This window comes from Crocodylus porosus, unplaced genomic scaffold, assembly GCF_001723895.1.
Source record: "Crocodylus porosus isolate Cpor-Errol unplaced genomic scaffold, CroPor_comp1, whole genome shotgun sequence".
Lineage (NCBI taxonomy): Eukaryota > Metazoa > Chordata > Crocodylia > Crocodylidae > Crocodylus > Crocodylus porosus.
Window position 1 is genome coordinate 15,250,896 of NW_017728920.1, and position 23,483 is coordinate 15,274,378.

General features: G+C 41.0%; 1 protein-coding gene across 3 annotated transcripts in view; it reads right to left on the reverse strand.

Annotated features, from left to right (window-relative positions):
* LOC109312528 (putative neutral ceramidase C) overlaps window positions 1-21,318 on the reverse strand; it is a 53,982-nt gene extending 32,664 nt beyond the window's left edge. The window contains exons 1-11 of one of the 3 annotated variants that reach the window (XM_019538600.1): window positions 21,082-21,318; window positions 19,889-19,998; window positions 16,679-16,829; window positions 15,255-15,385; window positions 13,517-13,666; window positions 11,433-11,609; window positions 10,857-10,984; window positions 8,946-9,023; window positions 6,635-6,755; window positions 4,061-4,186; window positions 2,476-2,562 (exon numbers count right to left, since the gene is read on the reverse strand). In XM_019538600.1, the coding sequence (XP_019394145.1) occupies window positions 2,476-2,562; window positions 4,061-4,186; window positions 6,635-6,755; window positions 8,946-9,023; window positions 10,857-10,984; window positions 11,433-11,609; window positions 13,517-13,666; window positions 15,255-15,385; window positions 16,679-16,817 (1,137 nt within the window). In that variant the 5' untranslated portion in view covers window positions 16,818-16,829; window positions 19,889-19,998; window positions 21,082-21,318. Of the gene's footprint in view, window positions 1-2,475; window positions 2,563-4,060; window positions 4,187-6,634; window positions 6,756-8,945; window positions 9,024-10,856; window positions 10,985-11,432; window positions 11,610-13,516; window positions 13,667-15,254; window positions 15,386-16,678; window positions 16,830-19,426; window positions 19,521-19,888; window positions 19,999-21,081 lie in introns of those variants that run through there. The other 2 variants (XM_019538599.1, XM_019538601.1) reach the window with 2 other exon arrangements.
* Window positions 21,319-23,483: the final 2,165 nt, after the last annotated feature.

Here is a 23,483-nt window from a genome sequence, read left to right on the forward strand (position 1 = left end):
GTACTCTTTCCTGCCATGGCAGGGGGTCGGACTAGATGATCTGCTCAAGTCCCTTCCGACCCTAGAAACTATGAAACTATGAAACTATATAGCTTTAATACCATTTAGCATCTGGAACAAGGAACAGAACCAATGAGCACCACGTGTCCAGCTGCTTTTCTGGAGATCAGCAGCAGACTAAAGGCCTACTTACATGTTAATTTTAGGCAGCTCCTAAAGCTCTGAACCTGGGGATTGTCTGCACATTAATATCTTTAAGTGGCAGCTCAGAGTTATGCCATGCCAGGGCAGGAGCCACATAACCCAGCTCCTTTTCTGCATTAACCCAGGCACTCCACACAGATGTGCTGCTGAAGTAAAAGGTGTGACCACAAGCTAGCACTAAACTGATGGGCAGTATAACATAAGAATGTCCTACATTTTCAGTAACTTCTAAACTCCAAAATAGTCATCAGCTTTGGTGTTCAAAAACAAATCAAGCCTAGAACTTCATATAGGGTTTAGTGAAAAATTATACACAATGAAAGATGTTGGACACTGAATTAATTGTTTATGAATCTAAAATCTTGTGAAACTAGTTTCTAAAGCTAATAGCAAAAAGAAAGTCTCAAGTTAAGGAAAAACAGATGTCTCTATCAGGCTGTAGTCAAGGCACCTTTGTTTCTGTCCTTTTAACACCACTCTGGATCACTGTCTTCCTTGTACTTGCTTGCAAATACCTTGCCCAAATGGATAGCCTCTTCACTAGATATATAATTCTAATTTGTTCATTAGCTGTTCACAACCAAAAGATAGCACCGTATTTACTCAGTTTCAAGACAAGGTTTTTTCCCCATTCATCACGGGGGGAAAAAAATCTTGTCTTAGAATTGAATATTGAACCATGCCAGCTGGGAATCGGAAACTGGGAGAAGCAGCTGTGCAGGGAGCCCAGCTGGGCACAGAGCTGGACAGGGAAGGGGAAATCAAAGTGCTGTTGCTGAGGTCTCCAGCCAGCCAGGCTCCCCGCACAGGGGCTCCCCAAGAGCTCCCAGGCAGAGTGGTCGTCACTCAAATGTTACAGGCACAGAAGAGCTCCAAACTGGGCCTGCCCCATGCTGAGGGGAACAGCTGTGGCAGTGGACAAAATCCTCCTTCCAGCCTGCTCACAGCCTGAGCAGAGATGGGGATGGGGAGCCAGGCAGGAAAGGACGACCTTGTAGCCCTCCCACTCAGCTCTGGGCTCCCCCGCATTGTGTCCAGATCAGCGCAGAAAACAGTATAAGGGGGAGAAGGCAGGCAGGGGTAGGTAGGAAGCAAGTGATGGGGGCAGGCAATGGGGAGGGGTGAGTGGGTGGGGGCAGGCACTAGGGGGCAAGCGTCACCTCCCTGCCACCTGTTACCCCACCCTTGCTTTCCCCAGGATCTCCCCCAAGTGTCCCAACTCCTACTTTCCCCCCTGACTCTTCCTTCCTCTGCTTTCCCCCTGCAGCTGCTTTCCTGCTGCAGCGGGGGGAAAGAGAGGATGACAAAGTTAAGACAGCCATCCAATGATTAGATTCTAGACATGGAAAATTATAACAAATTTATAATGTTATAGGTTTAGAATCTAGTTATGGAGTGTGGGGGGTCATCTTGGATTTGGGTAAATATGGTATTTTCTTCTTTTTGATGCACTTTTTAATCTTGCAGCAACTAGTAATTTTCTGAAGTACATATATAGAAATACTATGTATGAAGTATTAGAAGTTACACAGATTTGGTAATATTGTACAAAGTACAATTTGCTATGTCATGGGTATACAGAAACGGAACAGGAATACCACCCATAATATTAACACGTTGAAGATTATTTCTCTCTAAATGAATCTCATGCAGGTCCCACTGGACTAGAACAGTATCTTCTGACCTATAAATCACTGTCATTTTAGAGCACTTTTTTTGTAAACATTAAAAATAGCAATTAAAAAGAAAACTGCTATAATCAAGCCTGCTCTTGTTGCTAATTTATTGGATCTGCTCCAGTTCCTACAAGCTGCTGCCCCTGAATTGCTGATATAAATAGTATTGCATTTGCTCCTTTGCTGCCTTTGGCAAAATACTGAGCCAGTGAAGGACTGCTCCTATACTCCAGTGGGTTTTAGAAGTTAGAAAGGCTTTTACAAAATAACCACGTAATTGTCACAGCTTTTCTGTGGTGTGGGTGTCCTCCACATTTTACAGACATTTATAAAATCAAAAGCCAAAATTTTCAAACTTTGGGGCCTAATATTAGGCTACTAAATGAAAGGCAACTCAAAAGTTGTATCTATCCTTTCCTAACTACATAAAGGTGGATTTGTATACTATCTTGACTTGGTATAGGTATACTATCTTGACTTGAATATTTTGAGAATGTCTAACAAAGATGATTTTCAGTAACTCACTAAAGAAATTTTGATTTTGCAATTATCGCATTTGAATACAAATTGAAAAAAAAGGTCTAACCTAACTCACCTTTGCTTTCAAATAGATATTTTGCCCTATAATTTTTGTACTGTCGAACATATCAGTGCCGGGACCCACAGCCATGCACATTTTGGCCTGTTAAGAACAAAAATTAAGTACAAATAATTAAGTGCAAATTAAAAACTTTAATACATAAGACATCCTAGTAGCAGTATGAGGTGCTTATTTTGGAGCAAATTAAAATACAAATCAGCTTCATTATTATTATGAAGAAATATTTACTTTCAATAAACAATCTATAATCCAGGCAGCAAAAACCTTACCACTGATGCGCTGTGGTAAGGCGCATATTTTCTGTAGCGTGCTAGTGCTAAATGTCATGGAAATTCTCAGCAAGTGCACTAAGTTCCAAAATGGAAGATTTTGAATTCAGTACAATTTTTTTTGCATCATTAGCTATGAGGTGATATTGAATTCATTTTATGCTGGGCTAAAGTTTTCTGTGGAGTTTGTACAGACCATGCAATTACTTATTAAACGTTTCAGTTTACATCCATTTACCATCCAATGCCTTTGACACAATATGTAGTCTCTCTCTCAGTGGAAAAACATGCTACAGGAGTGTCGCAGAGCACCCCTATAAAGAGGGGAGGTGTGTAATTCCCAGGCTGAGGCCAGGCAGGCAGTTCCCTGCTAGCAGTCGTAGAGGAAGGAACTCTGCCAGACTGACCAAAGAGGAGAGGCTAGACCGCAGGTATAGCTGTGAGACTGGGGGAAGGACAGAGCACCCCTGATGTGGCGGGACTAATATAGCCAGACGGCTTGAATTTATGTTGTAACCAAGAGGCTTGAGTTTCTGTTTGCTGTTTACAACCGGTGGTTTGGGCGAGGCTATTAGGGGTTGGAGGGGGCCTCATTGGGGACCCACGGTAGTGTGAGGACCCTGGTGCCAGAGAGGGTGCAGCATTTGGGTTGCAGGTTGCACTGACCCCGGCCCCCAGAGAAGGGGAGTGGAAAGTTGGAGGCCAGGTAGGGCCGAGGCTGCCTGAGCCTTGCAAGGGGGCTCGAGACCCCAAAGAGGAGAATTGGGGCCAGGCACGGCTACAGCCACCTCGGCCCACCTGAGAAAGACAAGCCCCAGAGCCATGGGGGCAGCGAGAAAAGCCCCAACAACATCCAGTACATCAGTGAGGCTTGGGGCGTGGTACATGGGTGGCTGGAGCCACGCTTGGCCCATAAGGCTGCGCTGCATGGAAACCCCATTATAAGAACAAAACACGTGACAGCAGGAGAAAACCATGTCCAAGAAGACGAAAGGCAGCCTCCCTTTAATACTTAAGATCAAGACGTGGCAGGTGAGATTTGAGGGTGCTTAAAGTAAACTTGGCATGGTAGGGGCGCTAGAGGAGATCACGGCCACCCCTAGGACCGGACTCCATGGCAGGGAGGAAGTGGCTGCCCTAACAAGACTTCTTAACCCATGGACTCTAGGTATGAGTAACAAGTCCAGGACAAAGTGTTTCCTTGCATCTAATTTCTTCAGGGGAAACTAAGATCTGGGCCTGTATTTTCAAGTCTTTAGTTATACATCACCTTTAAGAAAATATATTTAGATAAAATAACATATACTTACCCCACCTATAGGGCAGTAACTTTGGGGGTTATCACATGACTCTCCTGTGTTTATGCAGTGTGGGCCCTTGGTATTAGGTGACACATCTCCCAGGTTAGATGATGCAAAGGCTGCTACAAAGGAACCCTGATGAAAATGCAAACACAGGTGATTGTCTCTCAGCCTTTTGCAGTGATTGGCATCAATGTATAGATATGACACATCAGATATTTTAATAAAAAACTGTTGATGTAACAGAAGGATGTGAAATAAATACCCATGTAATAAAAATATATTTGTTTGCAATTTCTCAGTTGGTCTAAAAGAAGGTATCATTTTGGAACCAAGAGTTCTAGATTTTGTATGTAATATCCTGCTGTTGATACGTCCCACAGGACTACGGGCATACAACTGGTAGCAACAGAACAGAGAAATTCTCTGAAGTGACTAATGACAATGGTTGCCAGGTTTTGAGGTGCCACATGAAAGGGATGGTCAGAATAGACTGGGCACCAGCTTTCAAATCAAGCTTCTCCAAAACTGTTAATGCTCAATAATGTAACTAGTCACTCTTGAAAATGTAGTCAGAGGTTTTTGCTATAGGGATTCTTTAATTATAACATTTTAACTAAACTTTAACATCAATGCTTTGGATGTACATAGTAATCCTTGGCCTGAGGATCTCAGAACCTTTTTAATCTTTCACATCTCACAACAATTTAGCTGTAGGTGAGAACTGTTATTCCTTTTTTTATAAGGAAGTTAAGGATCTGACCCAGCATCATGCAGTAAATTAAGTTACATCTATGGGCAAACTAACCACCTCTGGCAGTGGGACCTTCAAACACACTCTGATGTCTCCTAGACTGAAAGCAGCATAGCCTGCTTTTGTAGCATGCTAACTAGCGGTGCTGAGTGACCGTTCCAATTAGCTTGCCCCTATCCACCTGAATAGATGTGACTACACTGCTTCCACTTGAAAAGAAACCTACGAGAAGCTGCATGGCACACTCCTGAACACTGCCATGAAGAGTAAGTTTACTGTCTAGACATGGCCTTGTGGCAGTTGCAGGAATAAAAACCAGGTTTCTTGACTTTCAGTTGTAGTCAAACCCCACTCCTTTTTTCTATGTTCTAATAAAGAAATTTTGTCCTGAAATTTAAGTAGCAGACTATTGTTTCAATGATATTCCCTGACTCATACTAAATGTTCCAGCTAGTGCTCCTATTTTCTCTCTTTTTACCCTCTCTTATTCCCTGTTTCAAATACCCAATCATAGATATTAAATACTAGCAAACATTACTTCTCCTTTTGCATGACTTTCCCACTTCGCCTATTTTTCACTTCAGTTTCTATTGGCTGCTGAGTAACTAAGAGCACTCTAAGTTCATGCAATTTATGGGAGCCAGTGAACACTGCACATGATTGCTTAAATTAGCATTAAAGTAGCAAGTAAAATGTGTGAATCAAGGATGGATCAATGCACCTATATAGTGTGTTCTTTTCTCATACACCATGCTCTTATCTTTCCTTTCAGAGGGCATACCGCTCACCACTCCTATACTGTCAACTATTTAGCCATGACTTCAGACGTGCTCAGCAGTCTAAGTAGCTCTAAATCTAAACTAAGGTATGTGGGTCTGAATTGGTGTTGGGTCTGAGTCCTCAAGAACTTGCAACATTTTTAACATCCATGCATATGTGTATTCCCACTGAAGTTAACAAGATGACTCATTGGTTGCAGGACTGAGGGTTTTTTTTTTTTATAAAAGCTTTTATAAATTGAGCATTAAAAGTGCTTCTTTGGACACACTAATAAACTTCATTATTTAATTTCCAACCCATCTTGAGTTTAAAATTTGGACTCCATTTAACAGTTCGGGTAGGGTAACATTAGAAGCGTTAAAAAAATTCTGCCAGGTAAAAAAAAAAATCATTTTAAATAGAAGATGCACTTTTGTCAGTTTTGATTTTGTTTATCTATTTGGACAAAATAGTTTGACAGATTTGTGACCACTTACACTTCACATTTAAATGTCAATGGAAATACTTTTTTGGGTTTTTTTAAAAAGAATAACATGGACCTTCAGGTTTTGAAATCCAAACACTGGACATTCCCAAGAATGTACACAAATCAGGAATAGATCTGGAGGGAAAATGAGTATAAAACCCTACAAATATTTATCCATATGCTTAGTTTTATGCCTGTGTGTAGTTTCCATTGGAACAAATATACTTTGGAAAACTGAATATGTTTAAAGTTAGAACAAATTTTGAATCTAATCATATTAAAAGCTATTCTATGTTGAAGTGCTGCTAATTACAAATTTGGGAAGCAAATATACAGCCGCTGCCTTGTAGGGTCTCCTTTCTATTATTAGAAAAAACAGTTGCCTTGTAATTTTTCTTCCCTATAACTAGAAGGAATAAATGATAACGTGACTGATGAATCTGTACTGTGTAACTGCTGCATTTATTCTGCTGCCTGGGATCACTGTTTGAATGAGGCTGCTTCAATCCATAGAAGATATTTTGTTGACTCTTAAATTTTATATTCTCTCCTAGGCCTTGGGGTAGCCATAAAACATTCCAACCTCTCCAGGAAGCAGTCCTTTGTTCTTCTCTTGTTCGAACAGGTAAGATGCGTACCCCATGTTGTCACCATTTACAAGATGATTTGTGTTGTTCATGCTGACTGGGTGAACAGCAAACCAGCTAATAAATAACCAGAAATCAAATATTAACGCATTTCAACGAATTCATTCAACGTATATTATAGCTGATTTATTAATGCCTTTCTTCTTGGGGTGGGAAACAGGAGAGGGAGAGACAGTGATAGTAATCTAGAGCTAGATAAATAAATGCAGAGTTCTCCCCATCTCTCACTTCTCTGTCCTCCTCTACCTGAATACAAACATCTGGTCCAAATTTCCCTTAGCTACTGCCAGCTGAGTCATGCTCAAAACCATTTGGAGAACTCTATTATCTCCCTGCTGACAAAGATTACCCAAATTCATGGGACTATGAGAACTGTTGTGGCTGGCCCTAAGTAAGAAGAATGCTGAGTCTGCTGCTGAAGAAGAGAGGAGGGTCATAGAGCCTCAGGATCAGGAAATTATCTCACCAGGACCCTGAACTGCACCTGAGGGTGTGGACTTTGAGACACTGATAACTAAACTAATCTATGCTCCACCAGTAATAACTTTATCATATAATACCCTAATGACCAGGCAAACTTAGGTTTGTTGCTTCAACTTGAACATTCTCACCTGAAACGAGTCAGTTTGTCTCTTTTTCTCTGTTTCTCTCATTTCTATAGCAGATGTTATTAGCTATTGCCTGATACAATGACAAGCTAAATGCCTAATCCAAAGCTCACTGGAGTCAGTGAGAGCCATTCTACTGTCTTCAATGGACTTTGGCTCAGACTTAACTGAATAGGTAACTTGCATATTGCACTATTTACATGCAACTACTTCCATCATTTTCCTGTTGGAGCTTAAAGTATTTTAGCTTCATTCATAGCTTGCCCCCAAATTCACCAGAACAAATTAGCTCACCCGTGCTTAAAATCAGGTTGGCCTCTTGTATTACTTTGTGCCTTTAGCTACTAATGTACACATATTCACTGCATATTAGAGACTGTGCATGTTTATTCCTGCAGTTTCAGTCTTTTCCCCCTTAAATTTAAAGCATATGCTCATCTTTAAAACCTGCTTACATGCCAAGATTTAGGACTATTCCCACAAAAGAAAGGTGGTTAATAAAAGGGAAAATGTGTTCTCTTCAAACTACCTATTGCTATGTGGCCAAAGCAATTTTGCTCCAACAGCAACAACAAAAACACCCTTTATAGCAAGAACCACCTGGGGAAAAGCTAACCCCCAAACAAAAAGCAAGGGGAATAATCAAGCAGGAGTTTCTAGGCAAATTTTTTTGCAACTGTCATCAATTGGCAGCAGCCTCAATTAGTTAAGATGTAAACCTTAAAAATTAACATCTTTTATAAATAGGTCCTTGTGATGGTTAATGTACAAAGTTGTGTGATGGCTCCTTGTGACATGACATGAATTTATAGAAGATCTTGTAGAACAGCTGTACTTCTTCCACACTGAATACTGAGTATGAAACACCACCATACTCCCATATACCCCTCTTTAAAAATGTAGTATAGAGCATAAACCAATGTATAATAATCTCCCTGTACAATAAAGTTTCAGGTTCCCCATAGTGGAGCTGAACCCTAATCAATTTTTTGTATCTTGTGTTCAATGTCAAAGTTCAAATGTTGGCTAAATCACTGCAAGTTTATTTATTTGCCTGGTCCGGAGGCCAGACCTTTGTGCAATGCAGTTCAGCTTCAACTCTCTAAACAGAAAAATGTGCCATTAGACATGGCAACTCACCACATAAGGTCAGGTCACTAGTAAGAAAATGACATGTTTTACATGAAATCCAAAGTATTTTATAAAACAGGATAGTAGAAGAGAGATTTTTATGACTTATTTCAGACCCCTTTCGTGGGGGGAAAGAGGAGCCAGTGTGACCCTCAGCTAGGGGAGATTCCCCTACTGCAGGTACTATGGAAGACATTGGTCAGGATGCTTTCCAAAGACTCCCTTACCAGTCATATACAGTGCAGAAGTGTGGTAGAGGAAGGGTCTAGGTATATGATGCTGTGGAGATTGTGGTGGGGGATGCTGAAGCCCACAGGAAAGACTGGAGGAACATAAAGGTAATTTAAAGCTTGATATTGGATTCACTCCCTTGGCCTAAAGTTTGCATTTTAATGCAGGAAAAGGGGGTAAATGTTATTAATGGTTAAAAAATGAAAAACAATGAAATATAAAAGGCATCTTTTGGGATGAAACTACAAGGGCTTGGGGGGAATGTAGGACTCAGTACCTAATAAAGCCTAGCTCCTGTCCACTCACATCAACCATCTTCAGCATCACCATTTCTTTGTCTGTATTTGATGAATACCTAGATGAGAAAATAGAGAAGCCAATCTCACGCTTTATAAGAAGAGACATTAAATCTGTAATATGGCAAAAATGAAAATGAAGACACGTTATCAGGTTCTTACTGCTGTGTTTAAGGAAAGTCATAGTGAATAGCTACTAAAGTCAGTGAGAAATCCACTGGTTGATCTTACACAGCGCTTGTATGTGTTCTGAGGAACTCTAACTCTAACTCTCATTTTGCTAATATTTTCAACAAATTGTTTTACACAACAGCTACTGAGGTAGCTTTTTAGTCCTGACAGAGTCTGATGCATTTTTAATTTATACCAATCACTGTGGTTTTTAATGAGAAATAGGGAATAACTGAGAATACTACCCCTTTGTACTTGTGGCACAAATGGAATGGGGATCTGCAAAGATGACTTTCAGGTTACTCTATGCAACCTATATTCTGAGAAGTTTGTGTTGCAGAGGCTTATATCCTGCATATCTATGCACCCTGTAGCCTGAAGAAAGCAGAGAACAGATGCAGTGTTTTATGCCCTGACCCTGTACCTAAACCTTGACACATTTGTTTCAGTTCCAGCCTATGAGTCAGTCTGATTTAGAGGCCAGCCAAGACAGACCCCTTCAGAGTGTGTAATTCTCTGAGGGTTATTTCTGCCTCATTTAAAATCATTTCATGATAAAGGAGAGAAATAAAAGAGTTTCTGCATAATAGAGAATCAGGTTCATGAAATCTGCTCGTGTCTCTCATTTGGCAGCAACAGCACTCATATGTTTCTTTTAAACACAAGAATGTTCCAAAGGGAAGAAAGTCCACCTATACCTTGCAATGTATCATTTCATTCCAAAAAGCCAGCTGGGGTAGATCATTTCCTGGACAAACACTATCAGAAATAATATGGCACACTAGGGCTGTGCAAAACGGGACCTATTCGATTCTGATTTGGCCCGAATCAGGGACAGCGATTTGATCCATTGATTCGGATCACTGTCCCTTATTCAATTCGGCCAAATCTGAATCTGACGATTTGATGCTGATTCGGCAAATCAGTGATTCAGGCACAGGCACAGCTTTAAAAGTTTTTTCTACATACCTTGAGGTAGAAGCACGGCTTATGATCGCTGCGGTGCTGGGGCAGATGCAGCGTCCCACAGCACCACAGGGGGGCCCTCAAGCGTGCTCAGCAGTAAACCCAGAAGTGGACCAGAAGTACTCCCATTCCACTTCCGGGTCTGCTGGGAAGTATGCTGGGGGGGCCCCTGGCCTGGCCATCGGCCTCAGAGGGACCCCAGGTGCCCCTCCAGACCCAGGAGGCACCAGTCACCGAGCTAGAGGGGTATGGGGGGCCGCCAGCACACTCCCTGGTGGATCAGGAAGTGGAGCGGAAGTGCTTCTGGTCCACTTCCAGGTCTGCTGCTGAACATGTTGGGTGCCTCTGCTACCTAGAGATATGTAGAAAAAACATTTAAAGCTGTCTCTATGTCCAAATGTCCAAAAACTGTCCAAATCAATTCAGAGAGATTAAAGGGTCCTATGATTCAATTCAGATTTGGAGATTTGGCCACCAAATTGGGCTGAATCTCAACCAATCGAATCACAGACCAAAACTATGCACAGCCATATGGCACACCTGTCCAAGGACACAGCAGGAAAATGAGGCACTAATCACCTTGGTGAAATGGCTGCCATAAAACAACCAAAATAGCCCTTAGTACAAGGCCGTGACTTAGGGCCCTTTATGCCTGAGAACCTAAGAAATGTAGTTCCTCAGTACTATGATCCTGAAATAATTTTATGGCAATTGTTCATGTTTGTTATTAAATCTATAATTTCTCCCTTCTTTACCTGCGTCTTTCAAGTGGTGGGTTCTGAAGATAAGAGTAAGGACTTCTGTTGATCTGGCTGTTTTCTACTAAGCCTTTATTGATAAAAATCCTTCCTCTCCTCATATTCTGGTGTGCTATATCAATGCTCTGAAAATAAGAACGGCAAGAAATCCAGTGCAGTAACAGCATATAAAGAAGCAAACAGCCTTTTACAGCAAACATAAGGAGTCCAGACATGGAACAGTGAATATTTACACCTAGATGATCTGAAAACTGCTGCACTTGTATTAAAATACTATGTACTATAAATTTTTAGCAATTAGAACTTATGTAGTCAAAATAATTAGTATTTTCAATTTATATTAAATCATCATTCTAAAGAAATGCTATAGCATTTTGTGTGGTGAGTTGACATAGCCTATAAATAGCTACATAAAATATTGTAAGAAACAAGCTGATGGTATGAAAAAACATTAAAAACTAATAACCCAGTGTGAGATCTGAGCATGGAGTAAAAAGCAAAAAATAATACAGTTTTTCCTTCTTCACTCACTACTTCCTCTTTTAACTGAGAAAATTAACTTTCAACACCTACCTTGACAATGCCATTGACGATGGCTTTAACGGATGGCTCGATAAACCCCTTGCTAGTTATCATAAAAAGCGTGAATTGGAAGTACCCAGCAGGCCCTGAATGGGTGTGAGTGCCACTCAATACAACATTGTCTTGTCTGTATAGATCCCCATATTTACTCTTCAGTTGACTGAGTACCTTAGGAGAAGATGACAGTTATTGCAGACTAATTTTCTAACATCTGAGAAGCTAAAGGATTTGCTAGTCCTTGCACTGAAGCAGTAATCCTGGATTTATATTTATTTTTATAGTAGTATCAAAATATGTTTTCCCAAACAGGAAAAAACTCCGTTAATCTTCCCCATCCCTGAAATACCCACATGTCCATGATAGAACAATAGGAAAAGTATCCCTTTATTTAGCTACAACCCCTTCATGATGTTAAATCTGGCAAATAAAAGCTGCTGTGATTTTTTTTTTTTTTTTTTTTTTTACAGCCAATCTTATATACTAAAGGGCTTAGTCTGTCTGTCTGTTCATCCATAATGCTCTTGAAGCACTCTGATTGGTTAGTGAAATAAGCAGAATGTGAAGCGCTGCCATGATGGCAAGGCAGAGGGGACAGAGTGGTGCTAGCCTTGCCCTACCCCCTCCCCGAGCCCTGCTCCTTTCTGGCCTCATCCCCACCCCCCATAATGGTGGTGCCCCACCACCTCCAAGGAGCAGGACTGGGTGGGGAGGTGAGGCTAGCAGCGTTGGAGGTGGCACGGGGTACTGGCAGAGGGTGATGGCAGGACAAGTTTCCTCCCCGCTCCTAGGAGGTGGCGGCAGTGCAGGGTGGTGGGTGGCAGCGGTCCACCCCCACTTGCCTGCCCCCCCACCCCATCATGCTTGATGAGCAATTTGCTAGTCTGTAATAATACAGATTTATAATAAACTTATTCTGTCTGTTCAGAGAACTCTGGTCATTCTGGCAGCCAACTGCATTGCTTACCGAAACAACCAATCAGAGTAAGCATGTTATTATAGATTCTGAGGCATTTCAAACAGCTATGCAGGCAAGTCAGAGCTAGAATGAAGCACCGTGGAGTGGGCAGGCTCTGCTGAAGGGGGGGGATCATAGTGAGGGACCCAGTCCCCGCCCTCGAGCCTGCCTGCCTCTCCTGCAGCTGGGGGGGTGAGCTGCCAGTGGGTCCTGACCTGCAGGGGACCCTGGTGCTTCCCTCCACAGCAGCAGCATGCCCCGAAACCACCCAGGCAGAGTGCCAGTAGATGGGTGCTACCCAGGGGAGAGAAGCACCAGGGTCTCCTCCAGCTCAGGAGCTGTGCAACGCCACTGTTACTGTATTCAGTCAAAGGATAACTAAAAATCCTGTATTTTAAGAAATACTTTTGCAATAAAAGTTTAATTGCAAATGTTTTGTGGATTTCAACTAGTATTGCTTATTTTCAGAAGGTATATGAGAAATCACTCTGGGATTTGCCACCGTTTATTCTCCTTCCTTCTGGAATTCCTTATTTTCTGCCATTCTCTGCAGTTCAGTGTTATAAGGATTTTTAAAAAGCAACTTAATTGCCATTTACAAGCCAGCAGTAGCACTTTGGCTACTAAGAACACACTGGAGGCAAGAAAGCACCCAGTGTCACTAGGACCTGACCAGAATACTGGGGGCATGATACTGGATGTTTTTGCTTTTGACTGGAGCCAGGCTGTGATATCAGAACCCACTGTTATAGCTGAAACAGCAGCTATAAGCCATGTGTTGTAATTTATGAGAGCAGAAAGCAATTAAACATATCTTTCCTTTAAAAACATTTCTAAAGACATTTTCAGAACTTTTTACATCTTCTAAGAACATTACTAATATCATAAAATCCAATATTATGGATGATTCAAGTCAGGCATGCTTTTGTGATAAGATTTCCAGTAATGCAAGCATAATAGAAGCTCACCCTTGGACATCAAGGAATTTTCAGCTGTGTGCACATCTTTTTGTGTCTGTTCAGCAATATGGCCACAAGGCCATTAAGGTAAGTGCTACCATTATTATTACTGAAAAACATCATGGAGTGAATTAAACAAAAGACAGAGTTTATTTACATACCTCTAATCTAAGTCTTTGGGATACCATCCCTATGTCAGCACTAACAAACACCACTCTTTTGGAATTGTCAGGCTCGGCCACAATGAAAGCTCGACTGTACAGTCGTGACAGGATCCCACCAGCCAGCTGGTCAGGACTGGCATAACCCATCTAGAGAGAAACACAGTGCTAAGTCAATTTCGCCTGGCTTAATTATTGATATATTTTTAATTGTAGAAATTTCTCCTAGCAAAATTACCATAAGGTCCATAAATAATACCTTAGCCTGTCACCTTATTGTAGAAGAAAATCAGGTTGGTTAGGCATGACTTGCTCTTGGTGAATTCATGCTGGCTCTTCCTCATGGCACTGCTCTTCTCTACGTGCTTCATAGTAGATTCTCTGAGGGCCTGTTCCATGATCTTTCCAGGTATCAAGGTCAAGCTAACTGGTCTGTAGTTCTCCAGATCCTCCTTCCCTCTCACCCCCCACTTTTTTTTTAAAAAGTTGGGCACTATGTTTGCCTTTTTTCAGTGATCTGGGATCTCACTAAACCAACACAAGTTCTCAAAGAGGATAGCCAATGTCTCCAAAATTACCTCTGCCAATTCTTGCAGTACCCTAGGGTGCCTCCCATCTGGCCCTGCCAACTTGAAAGCATCTAGCTTGTCTAAATAACACATACCCTGTTCTGCTCAAGGCTGTCTTTCTCCTTCCCCCATCTTTGTTGCCAGCTGCATTCATCATCTGGTAATTGTCCTTATTAGTGAAAACTGAAGTAAAAAGCCTTCTGTAAATCATCCATAACTAGATTGCCCTCTGCATTCCCTAACAAACCTATGGTTTCCTCTTACATTTGACATACTTGTAGAATTGCTTTTATTGCCATTTATGTCCCTTGCCAGCTATATCTCAGATTATGCATTGGCCTTCCTAATTTTCTCCCCCAATGCCTGTGAAATACTCTTATATTCTTTCCCTAGTACCAAGACCAAGTTTCCAGGTCTTGTAGGATTCCTTTTTGAGTTTCATCTCATTAGATTGCTGTCTACTCAGACTGGTCTCTTGTTGCACGTCTATTCTTCAGTCACATCAGGATAAGAAGGCCTCTTTAAAATACAGTCAACATTCCTGGACTTCTCTTTGTCTTTGACTTGCCTCCTATGGGACCCTGCCCACCAGTTCCCTAGATTTGTTAAACTCTGCTTTTCTGAAGTTTGTTTTTCTGTCCTTATTCTCCTTTCTTTCACCCCTTATGATCTTGAATTCTATCATTCCATGGGCACTGGAACTCTAGTTACTGGCACTTTCCACCATCACATTCTCAACCAATTCCTCCCTGTTTGTGAGCAGCAAGTTAAGAAGTGCTCCTCTCTAGTCGGCCTCTCCATCATCTGCATCAAAAAGTTATCCCCCACATACTTTAGGAATTTGCTGGACTGCTTGCGCACTGCTTTTTAGAAGAAAAAGAAAATTCTCTCCTTGGCTTTACTATTTTCTGTCCAGTGAACACTGATGATTTAATGTTTGGTGATTTGGAACATAAATGCAGCTGCGGCTGCTAGATGAAAAAAATTATCAACTGAGGCAATTCTTTTGATGAACAGTTAATTAAGATAGTCATTGTATGCAAGAGTTATACACTGGAATTAAGGCAGTCTTTTCCCCCACAATATAAGGAGATCCATTTGTAAATTCAAATAAGTAGCCTTGTTGGATAACTGTGTTTCTAATCCCTGGGATTTAAAAGAATACATACCAAAGGGATTTCTGCAATAGGCCCGGTGCAATCAGCCCGGCCAACCCCAATTAAGTAGTTCTTAGAGGCAACAGTTGAAAGATGTTGAGTTGATGTGAAGTTGTAACCCGGGCTAGATGTGGGTGTTGACACTAAATGATTGAACATAACAAAAATCAAACACTTGTTTTTACTTTACACAATTTAGCAAGAAGGAATTCATTTATCATGCAAGTCTTCTGGTATATTTATAACTGAAGTACAAAATGAGTAGTTCCAAACAAATAGATACATATATTTTATAAACACTACAGGAAGCTCATTTTGATATCAGGTTTAAAGATGGTACATCTCATAGTCATTTTGACCGAACATCCTATGGGGTGTGTAGAACTGCAGAACCTTGCCGTTTGAACAAGAAATGATGGCACTGCAAATAGGATGATGGGAGTTAACAATATGCCAGCCTCTGAACCTCCTTCAATATTTGGATAACACCAGTGTAGTCCACTACCACAAAAATATTTAGGTTGAGTTCCTGAGAGAGGCAGCACTAGTCCACAGGGGTTCCTCCAGCAACCAGTTTGTTTGTTTTTTAACTGTATGTTGTGCATAGCTTTCCATACTTGTGTATATAGACCAGTTCAAATCATGAGCCATGGTGAAATACTGTATTTTTAAAAATGCTTCTTCATAATGCCTAACTTCTAAACTTTTCTCTTGGTAGCTTATATGCAGCTGTGCCTTGTCAGCTGCGACATGCTGCTCCTGTGGAGGAAAGCATCAGGGTTCCCTGCATCCCAGAGCCCACTGGCAGCTCACCCACCAGCAGCAGGAAAGGCAGGAAGACTCTGGGGGGGAGGGGGAGACTAGGCCCCTCAACACTATCCCCCCACCCCGGCATACCAAAACAGAGAAATTTTGGGTAAACTGAGTTAAATATGAAAATTAAAAGCTGGGGGGGGGGGGGCCGGCGGCTACCACACTGACTACTATTCAGTTTGAAACTTACCTCTACAACAAGCAAATGGGAAACTAAATAGTTCTAGATATGATCATTCTCTGTCTAACCTATATTTTAAAACGCCCAAAGATGAAAATTTCACAGCCTCTCAAGTTGTTTCTTTTTGTGCACCTGTATAACTAGAAAGTTCTTTCTCATATTTAATCTAAAGCTTACTTTTTGCTTTTTAAGCCTGTTTCTTCTTGTCCTATCCCTCCTGGACACAAAGAATAATTGATCACCTACAACCTCTTTTTAAGAAAGTTGGGTTTTGGGGGGATTCTTTTGTTTTTTAATTCAAAAGCTTATCAAATCCCCATTCAAATACTTACATTCATATTTGCAGCCCTTGTCTGTGAAGCATTACCTGGTCCTAAAATCCTTCTGGACTAAGAGCTCCTATCATTTGTGAACTAGGTATCAGAATAACTAAGCAATTTACCATTGTTTATTTCAGATGTGCTCTTGTCAGAGACAAAGTAGAGAACTAGGAGGGTCACTGTAACTGCCGTCATCAACACCAAGAGAACAATAAGTATCAACTCCAAATGCGAAAACATGGTTTTGTCTCTCTTCCCCATTATGGGAACAAGCTGCAAGAGAAAAAGAAGCTAAGAAAGAAAAAAAGAGCCCAGAATGCTAGTGCCAAATCAGTTGTCCATAAGCAACATTATCCAGATATTAGAGCTAAATTAGTAACAGACACCTTCCCTTCAGGAATCTCCTGGCTCAGCAGCTGGATATTTAAACAGGGACTAGATTAATGGTTCCCAACTTCTTTGACTTCAAGTTATCCTGTTGTAGACTCAAGGCAGCTCTTAGAAAATGCCAGCTCTTAGCTTTCATTTCTTTTTTTTTGACTACAGAAAATAATAGGAAAATTCTTCTGTTGCAAAAAACTCAGAAAGACCACAACAGGTCATAACGTTTTTAACACCTTAAGTTCCTATTTGAAATCTCTGGGTTTATCAAATGAATCATGCTTGCACACTAAACAGTACTAACATTATGTGGCACACTTGAAAGGATCTCGAGGCACACCAGGCTGGCACCCTGGTTGAGAATCAGTGGACTAAATCCACAGTTCCCTAACCTTTAAAATCATCCCTTCAAAGATGTTTAAAGCCTTTCACCAGATCCTGCATTGCATCTGTGGATCATCTTGTAGCTTGAAACCTAGTGGCACTTCCTGCTGTGCATGCATCAGAACACATCTGAAAATACTAGAAATCATTGTGCAAATATTTTTTTTCCAAAAATCGGACACATTGCAAGGTGCTAAATGGAAACTAAGCAAAATGAGTTTGTTTAATAGGGCACAAATCAATGCCCTGTTTAACTGGGCACAAAGCAAAATTCAAACCTCCTCTGGAAAATGCAAGGATTGTGATAGACTTTTTTTTATTCCTTTCACTATAGAAGTCCCATAGCTTAATGTCATACTCAGCTCTCCAAACAATGTGCAAAGACCTAGGATGGAAAGAAGTTTTAAAAAATGTCTGGGTGTTGCACAGGAAAACAGAAGTTGATACTGCTACCTAAGTTGTTATAAGAATACAAACTGTATATTTTAACTTTATTTGCTGAAATTATCTGAATTAAAATCATCTTAAAGTTAAGCTATTTTGCATTGTACTTAAGTTTATCTCTCTGTCCAAATATTTGCTGCACCACATTTCTGCCACGATCATAATTATAAATTATAAAACTGATTGGAGATGATTACCTTTAACTAATAGGTTAGGTATGAGCAGGTTTTTTCTTTTGGTAGTGCATGAGATTTAAAACAGCTGTGTGCAGGCTATCTTTGTTGCTGTAAGGACTTTGAAATGTTATTGTATTGCTCTATTAACTGTATATTTTCACAGTGTTACCTGGCGATACACATAGTCTCAGTAGTGCTTTCCTAATGGAGCTGATAAACTTTGTTCAGCATGAGTGCCCCCACCCCCCACCTTGGAACAGAGCTGGCATTTTCTGGAGGAGGGTTTTGAGCAGAGACATGCCTCTTGTCACATCTACATAATGTTTATGTTTTCCACCCACAACCTGTGAAATAAAACAATCATAGTGTCATACCTATATTTTGCAAAAGGTTTTAGAAATCATAAAAGGTCCTAATATTAAGAGCTTCTTGGTTTTGCTCTTCTAAGCTTACATCTTGTTTTAGAAATTCAGAATTAAATCTTGACATTCACTGCCCTAGTGCAGTGGACCAGCCAATGAACTGTATCATTAATAATCCAACTCATAAATGCATAGTGGGGAGATGTAGAAATGAGAGGTAATCAGTTTTTTCAAGGTTATTAAAAGCAATATGCTGAAGGGGAAAAAAATTGGCTAATAACAGCCAAGTCTAGTAGTAGAGAATCTTACCTTACAGCACAGTGTAACAGGGGGCCTACCTCACTCACCTGCCCTGCCTTGTTAGTCAATAATGAAGTTCTAATTAGGCAGGCAGCTGCCCATTTCCTACCCTGATGCCAGAGGATGCTATCTGCAGCTCCGTACCTCCCCTACACCGCAGCCCATGCCTCACAGGTGGCATCCAGGTGACACAATGCTCCCAGCCTACAGCCGGACCAAACTTAGCCCTCATTTTCAGGCCTCTTTCACACATGCATTCATACTGCCCTCCTCTCACTAGGGCCTCTCACAGGGTCTCTTTTATGCATTGACAATTTGTTCCACCTTGCTCCCTCTCAGACCGGGTCCCGTAGGCTATAGGCTTTCTCTAACTCACGCCTTGGGTGGCAGATATACCATCTTTTGGACCTCTCCTGCGACCTTCACTGGGGTAGTGGCCAGCCAATTTCCTGACCTGGGCCAAGCTTGCCCTGGCCCCTCCTGGGGCAACTTTACACAAATTTATACACACACACGTGGGGCTCCCAGCCCTCAGGTTCCCCCCTCACTGGGGCTCTACACTTCTACCCCCTCACTGAGACTATGGGGTTTCCCTCCCTGATGGAGGTTCAGATGGCCATAGGCATCCCTGACCCTGACTTATACCCACAGCTTTGTGGGGGCTAGGGGTTATTGAAGCACCCCGACCCACCTTCCACCAGGGTGGTAACTAGCTTGATATTTCCTAGGGGATCCTGCACCACTAGGAGCCCCACCAGGCCACTCCTGGCAGGGTGCAGTTTTAGGTCATGCCCGGAACCAAGAGCCCCCTTCCTGCTCCTACCTGCTAGATGTTCCATACAACAGTTCAGCCAGGCAATATTTCTGCCTGACCTGCCAGCAGCAATCTGCTCTGTTTATATAGGCAGCCAGTGTCTCAGAATGGCTGCTGCAATCAAGCACCTGCTGGTTGCTTAACTCAGCTCTTAAAGTGGTAGGCACCAACAGTGCCCTTCCACACACAGATTATTAAAGATTTCATAATTCTGGAAACTCAAATAACTCCTTGGCAAACTTGTCAGTATTAGCATCTAGAACCTCCCAAAGCCCAAAGGAAACCCAGGACAGTTACAGTATAAATCTGTAGCCTTATTGCAACTATTATAACTCCTGTGAATCAGACATAGTACAAGTTAAGAACTACATAGGTCAATATTTTCTTATCCTGGAGGGAATTTTATTTATCAAGAGAAGAACATATCTCTCCAAATTACAATTTTTTCTAGTGCTGCAACAGTCACTTTACCTTCTAATGATCTTGAATTTGCTGGAAAGGAATTTCTTTTTTTCTGTCTCCCCTTCTGTCTTATTCTCCTTGGATTGAGCTCCTCCAACCGTCCAGGTAAATTTTTAATCCTGCTGAAAGGTCCAGTCATCTCTGGATGCCCCTCCCAACCCCAGCCAGCCATTTCATTTGCTTGTGTACTGTCCAGTGTGGCATTGCTGGGCAGCTAGATTGGAGTTGCAATGAAAAGCGTCTCTGACTGGCACAGTATGGAATTATATTTCCCCTTTGCTTTTAGCTCAAATAATTCATTTTCACTTTTAAAACCACATCCTGGAATGATTATCACTTTACATCATGAATAGCAGGCCATTAAAATAGATAGATATATTTTCCACATATAGGCTTTGTACAGACATTACAGCTAGAAGTTCAGGAGGGTTAGGATCAGGATAAAAATGGCCCCCAATCTAAGGCAAATCGGGGTACAGGGTAGGATGGGCAGGATGCAGTTGCTAATGTGGGGGGGTTGGGAAGATGAGAGGGGCAAAGGGGATCTGAAGGGTGGGCTGGTGGGGTTGAGAAGGGTTTTGCAGGACCAGGGGAACTAGCAGGTCCATAGGAGTGGTTGGGGGATTGAGAGGGTTGGTGGGACTGGAGAGGCTCTCTAATCCTGCCAACCCCCCCCCCAAACCACCAGCACACTCATTGCTGCTGAATTGTACCCCAAAATGTACTGCACCCCCCAATCCTGCAAGCTGCTCCTGGCGCTAGTTTGATCAGTGTTCACCAGTCCCAGAAGCCATAGTTGTCTCATCATTTTAAATGCTGTTATTTACTGAGAATGAGTACATTCTAAGCACAGCACAAACCCTACCTTGTAAACCATCCTTAGTATAGTAGGAAGCAAGTTTTAAGTAGCTGATTGCCAAAGCTAATCCATTAATTATGGCTGTAAGGTAACACTGTACTTTCAAACCAGGATAATCATATAAATGAACTCAACAATGAGCACGTCATTCTGTCAAAGACATGCAACATCAAATACTATACTGTAAAGGTTCTAGAGAAACCCTTAAAACTCAATTAAAATAACCACTAACAGAAGGAAGACTCAGACATTGGAAATGCATCTAGATTTTACAGCAGTGTATCCAAAAATCAGCTTTCTTTTTATTTACTTGCTTTACCTACCTTTCTTTCTCTGTACCTACCTCTAGTTCCAGATTCTATCATGTATGAGTTCACTTGCTCCTAAAACCACACAGCTGCATCCCTTTATCCAAGCATTTTTGCAGTTTTCATTTAGATACTAGGAATCTTGCCTTTCTTTTCTTGTGACGTTCAAAACTCTAATTGATTTCAGTGGCAACTCTGAGCGTACAAAGAATATAGGTTCATATCCTGAATTAAGCACAGTCTACAAGCCAGGAGACTGATATCCCTGTTCTTGTAATTGCCACATATTTTTATCTTAGGCAATTCAAATGGTTAATTTTCTAAATATCCCTGGCAATAATTAACTGAAGTCAATACAGTAAGACCAGGTTAATAATTCTGCTTCACTCAGCAATTTTCAGAGTAATTCTCTTCAAGCTGTAGGACTGTTTGATATATTATCTCCTTGTGTTGATAGAAAAAGAATTTATTGCATCTGCCATCGCAAAATTGGCTGGTTTTACCATTAAAGACTATAAACTTGCAAAACAAATACATTTATACTTATCACAGTACCACTACTATTACATAAATTATCCCTACCCCCCACCAGAGAATTAAAGAACATGTACAGATTTAAGCAAATACATAGGTTAATATATGGAATCTTTACACACATACCTCCCCCTCCATGCTTTACTAATTTTCTCCACAGCAAAACTATGAACAGATGTTCATGTTTAACATCCATTGGAACTTGTTCACAAACAAATAATTACTGCTTTGTTTTTACTGGGGAAAGCAGGATACTATTAGTCCAGGCAACAGTTACATAGGAGAATGCGTTAATGAAGCTGATACAAAATCTTTTAACGCTTACAGTAAAGGACATGTAATAAAATGGGGTTTCTTTTTTACAGGAAATACTTTAAACTTAAATAGCACCTACAATCCAAGGATCCCAAGTCATTTTGCAAGACTTAATTTATCCTCAGAATGTCTTCATGAAATAAAGATATTGTACTCATTGCATGAACTGATAGGGACAGACACTGAGAGATAAATTAATTTGCCCTAGACCATCATGTCCCATCTTTAATCACAAATGCACATAATTTACTCCTGCCTCAGCTCTTGGGTGTTTGGATAAACCATAGGATAAGTACACAATAGCTAAGGAGGACATATACTAAGCACACTTTGTTCTTCCTGGAAAGATGATAAATGAGGAAAATTGTATTTTCATTTTCCCATCCCTACCCCACCATGAATAAGTCTAATCAGAGAAACCATTAGACACCATGCCTGCCTGTCTACTTTTTAAAAAATGACTTAGGTAAGCAAATCATTCTTAATCTATATTTCCCTCCCGTGGTATTCAAACTTTTGCTTTCAGGAATGTAAAAATGCTGCTTCCTGTTTCTCCCTCCCAACATGGGCTGTATTCAGGAGTACTGCTATCTCAGGAAAGGGCTGGTTTGGCAGCTAAATTCTGCCCTATTAAATACACGCTGGATCTCAGTCTTCTCTTTACTAGCCATATTATCTTTCTTTTCCTCTTATGTCACCATGCAGATTGCCTCTGAGGAAAAATGTATATAACATCATTTAGTCAAAAAAAAGTTAACGTGCACATGTAACTGATGCATTTTAACTAATACATTCAGTTTAACTAACCTAACACATCACTGTTACTACAGAACCAATACATAGCACATTGTGTTGGACATTGTCCTTTTTTTTCCTCCAGTAGCAAAGTAAAAGACCTTGTTATGAGCGATCTATTTTCTTGTATTAGGCATCATTTATCATAATAGAAGAGCTACTACAATAGGTACCACACTGGAGTAAAATATGCCAGGAATATATCTATCTTTCAGATGCAAGGCTTCCATGGTCCAGGGAGGGACTTCAGCAAGGCCAAAAATCTTGAAGCAATTAAACAAAAAACTTTTCATAAAATTAAATTCAAAGGAAAGGAATGTTATATCCCATCAACAGTCATATTGTGGCGTTCACTGAATCCTACTGAGATCCTATGGTATAAAAGTTCTAAGCGAAACAGAAACAAAGAAGCATTATTGAAATCAATTTGAAAAAAATCAACTGTAACTCTATAGCCTATGGCAAATGTTATACTTGTGACATGATTAACTTGTTAATCCCACAATAAATAGTAACCCTGATATCCATTCAGTCAATTAATGGCACCACAAAAGGAAAAAACCAGCCACAAAAATGTTTCAGATATAATACCGTGGAACATTTGTGTGGCTGGTTACTACTGTACCTTAAGTTGAACATGTGGCAGGGCAAAGCCTTGCTATGCAGCTTAAAGTCAGCTGCCTGGTGAGACTTTAAGCTTACCAACTGGCAGGACATGCTGTGGAGACATCCCAGATCCCCAGCTGCTGTGTCCTGAGTCTACAGCATTGGCACCTAGGGATGGGGGAACTTT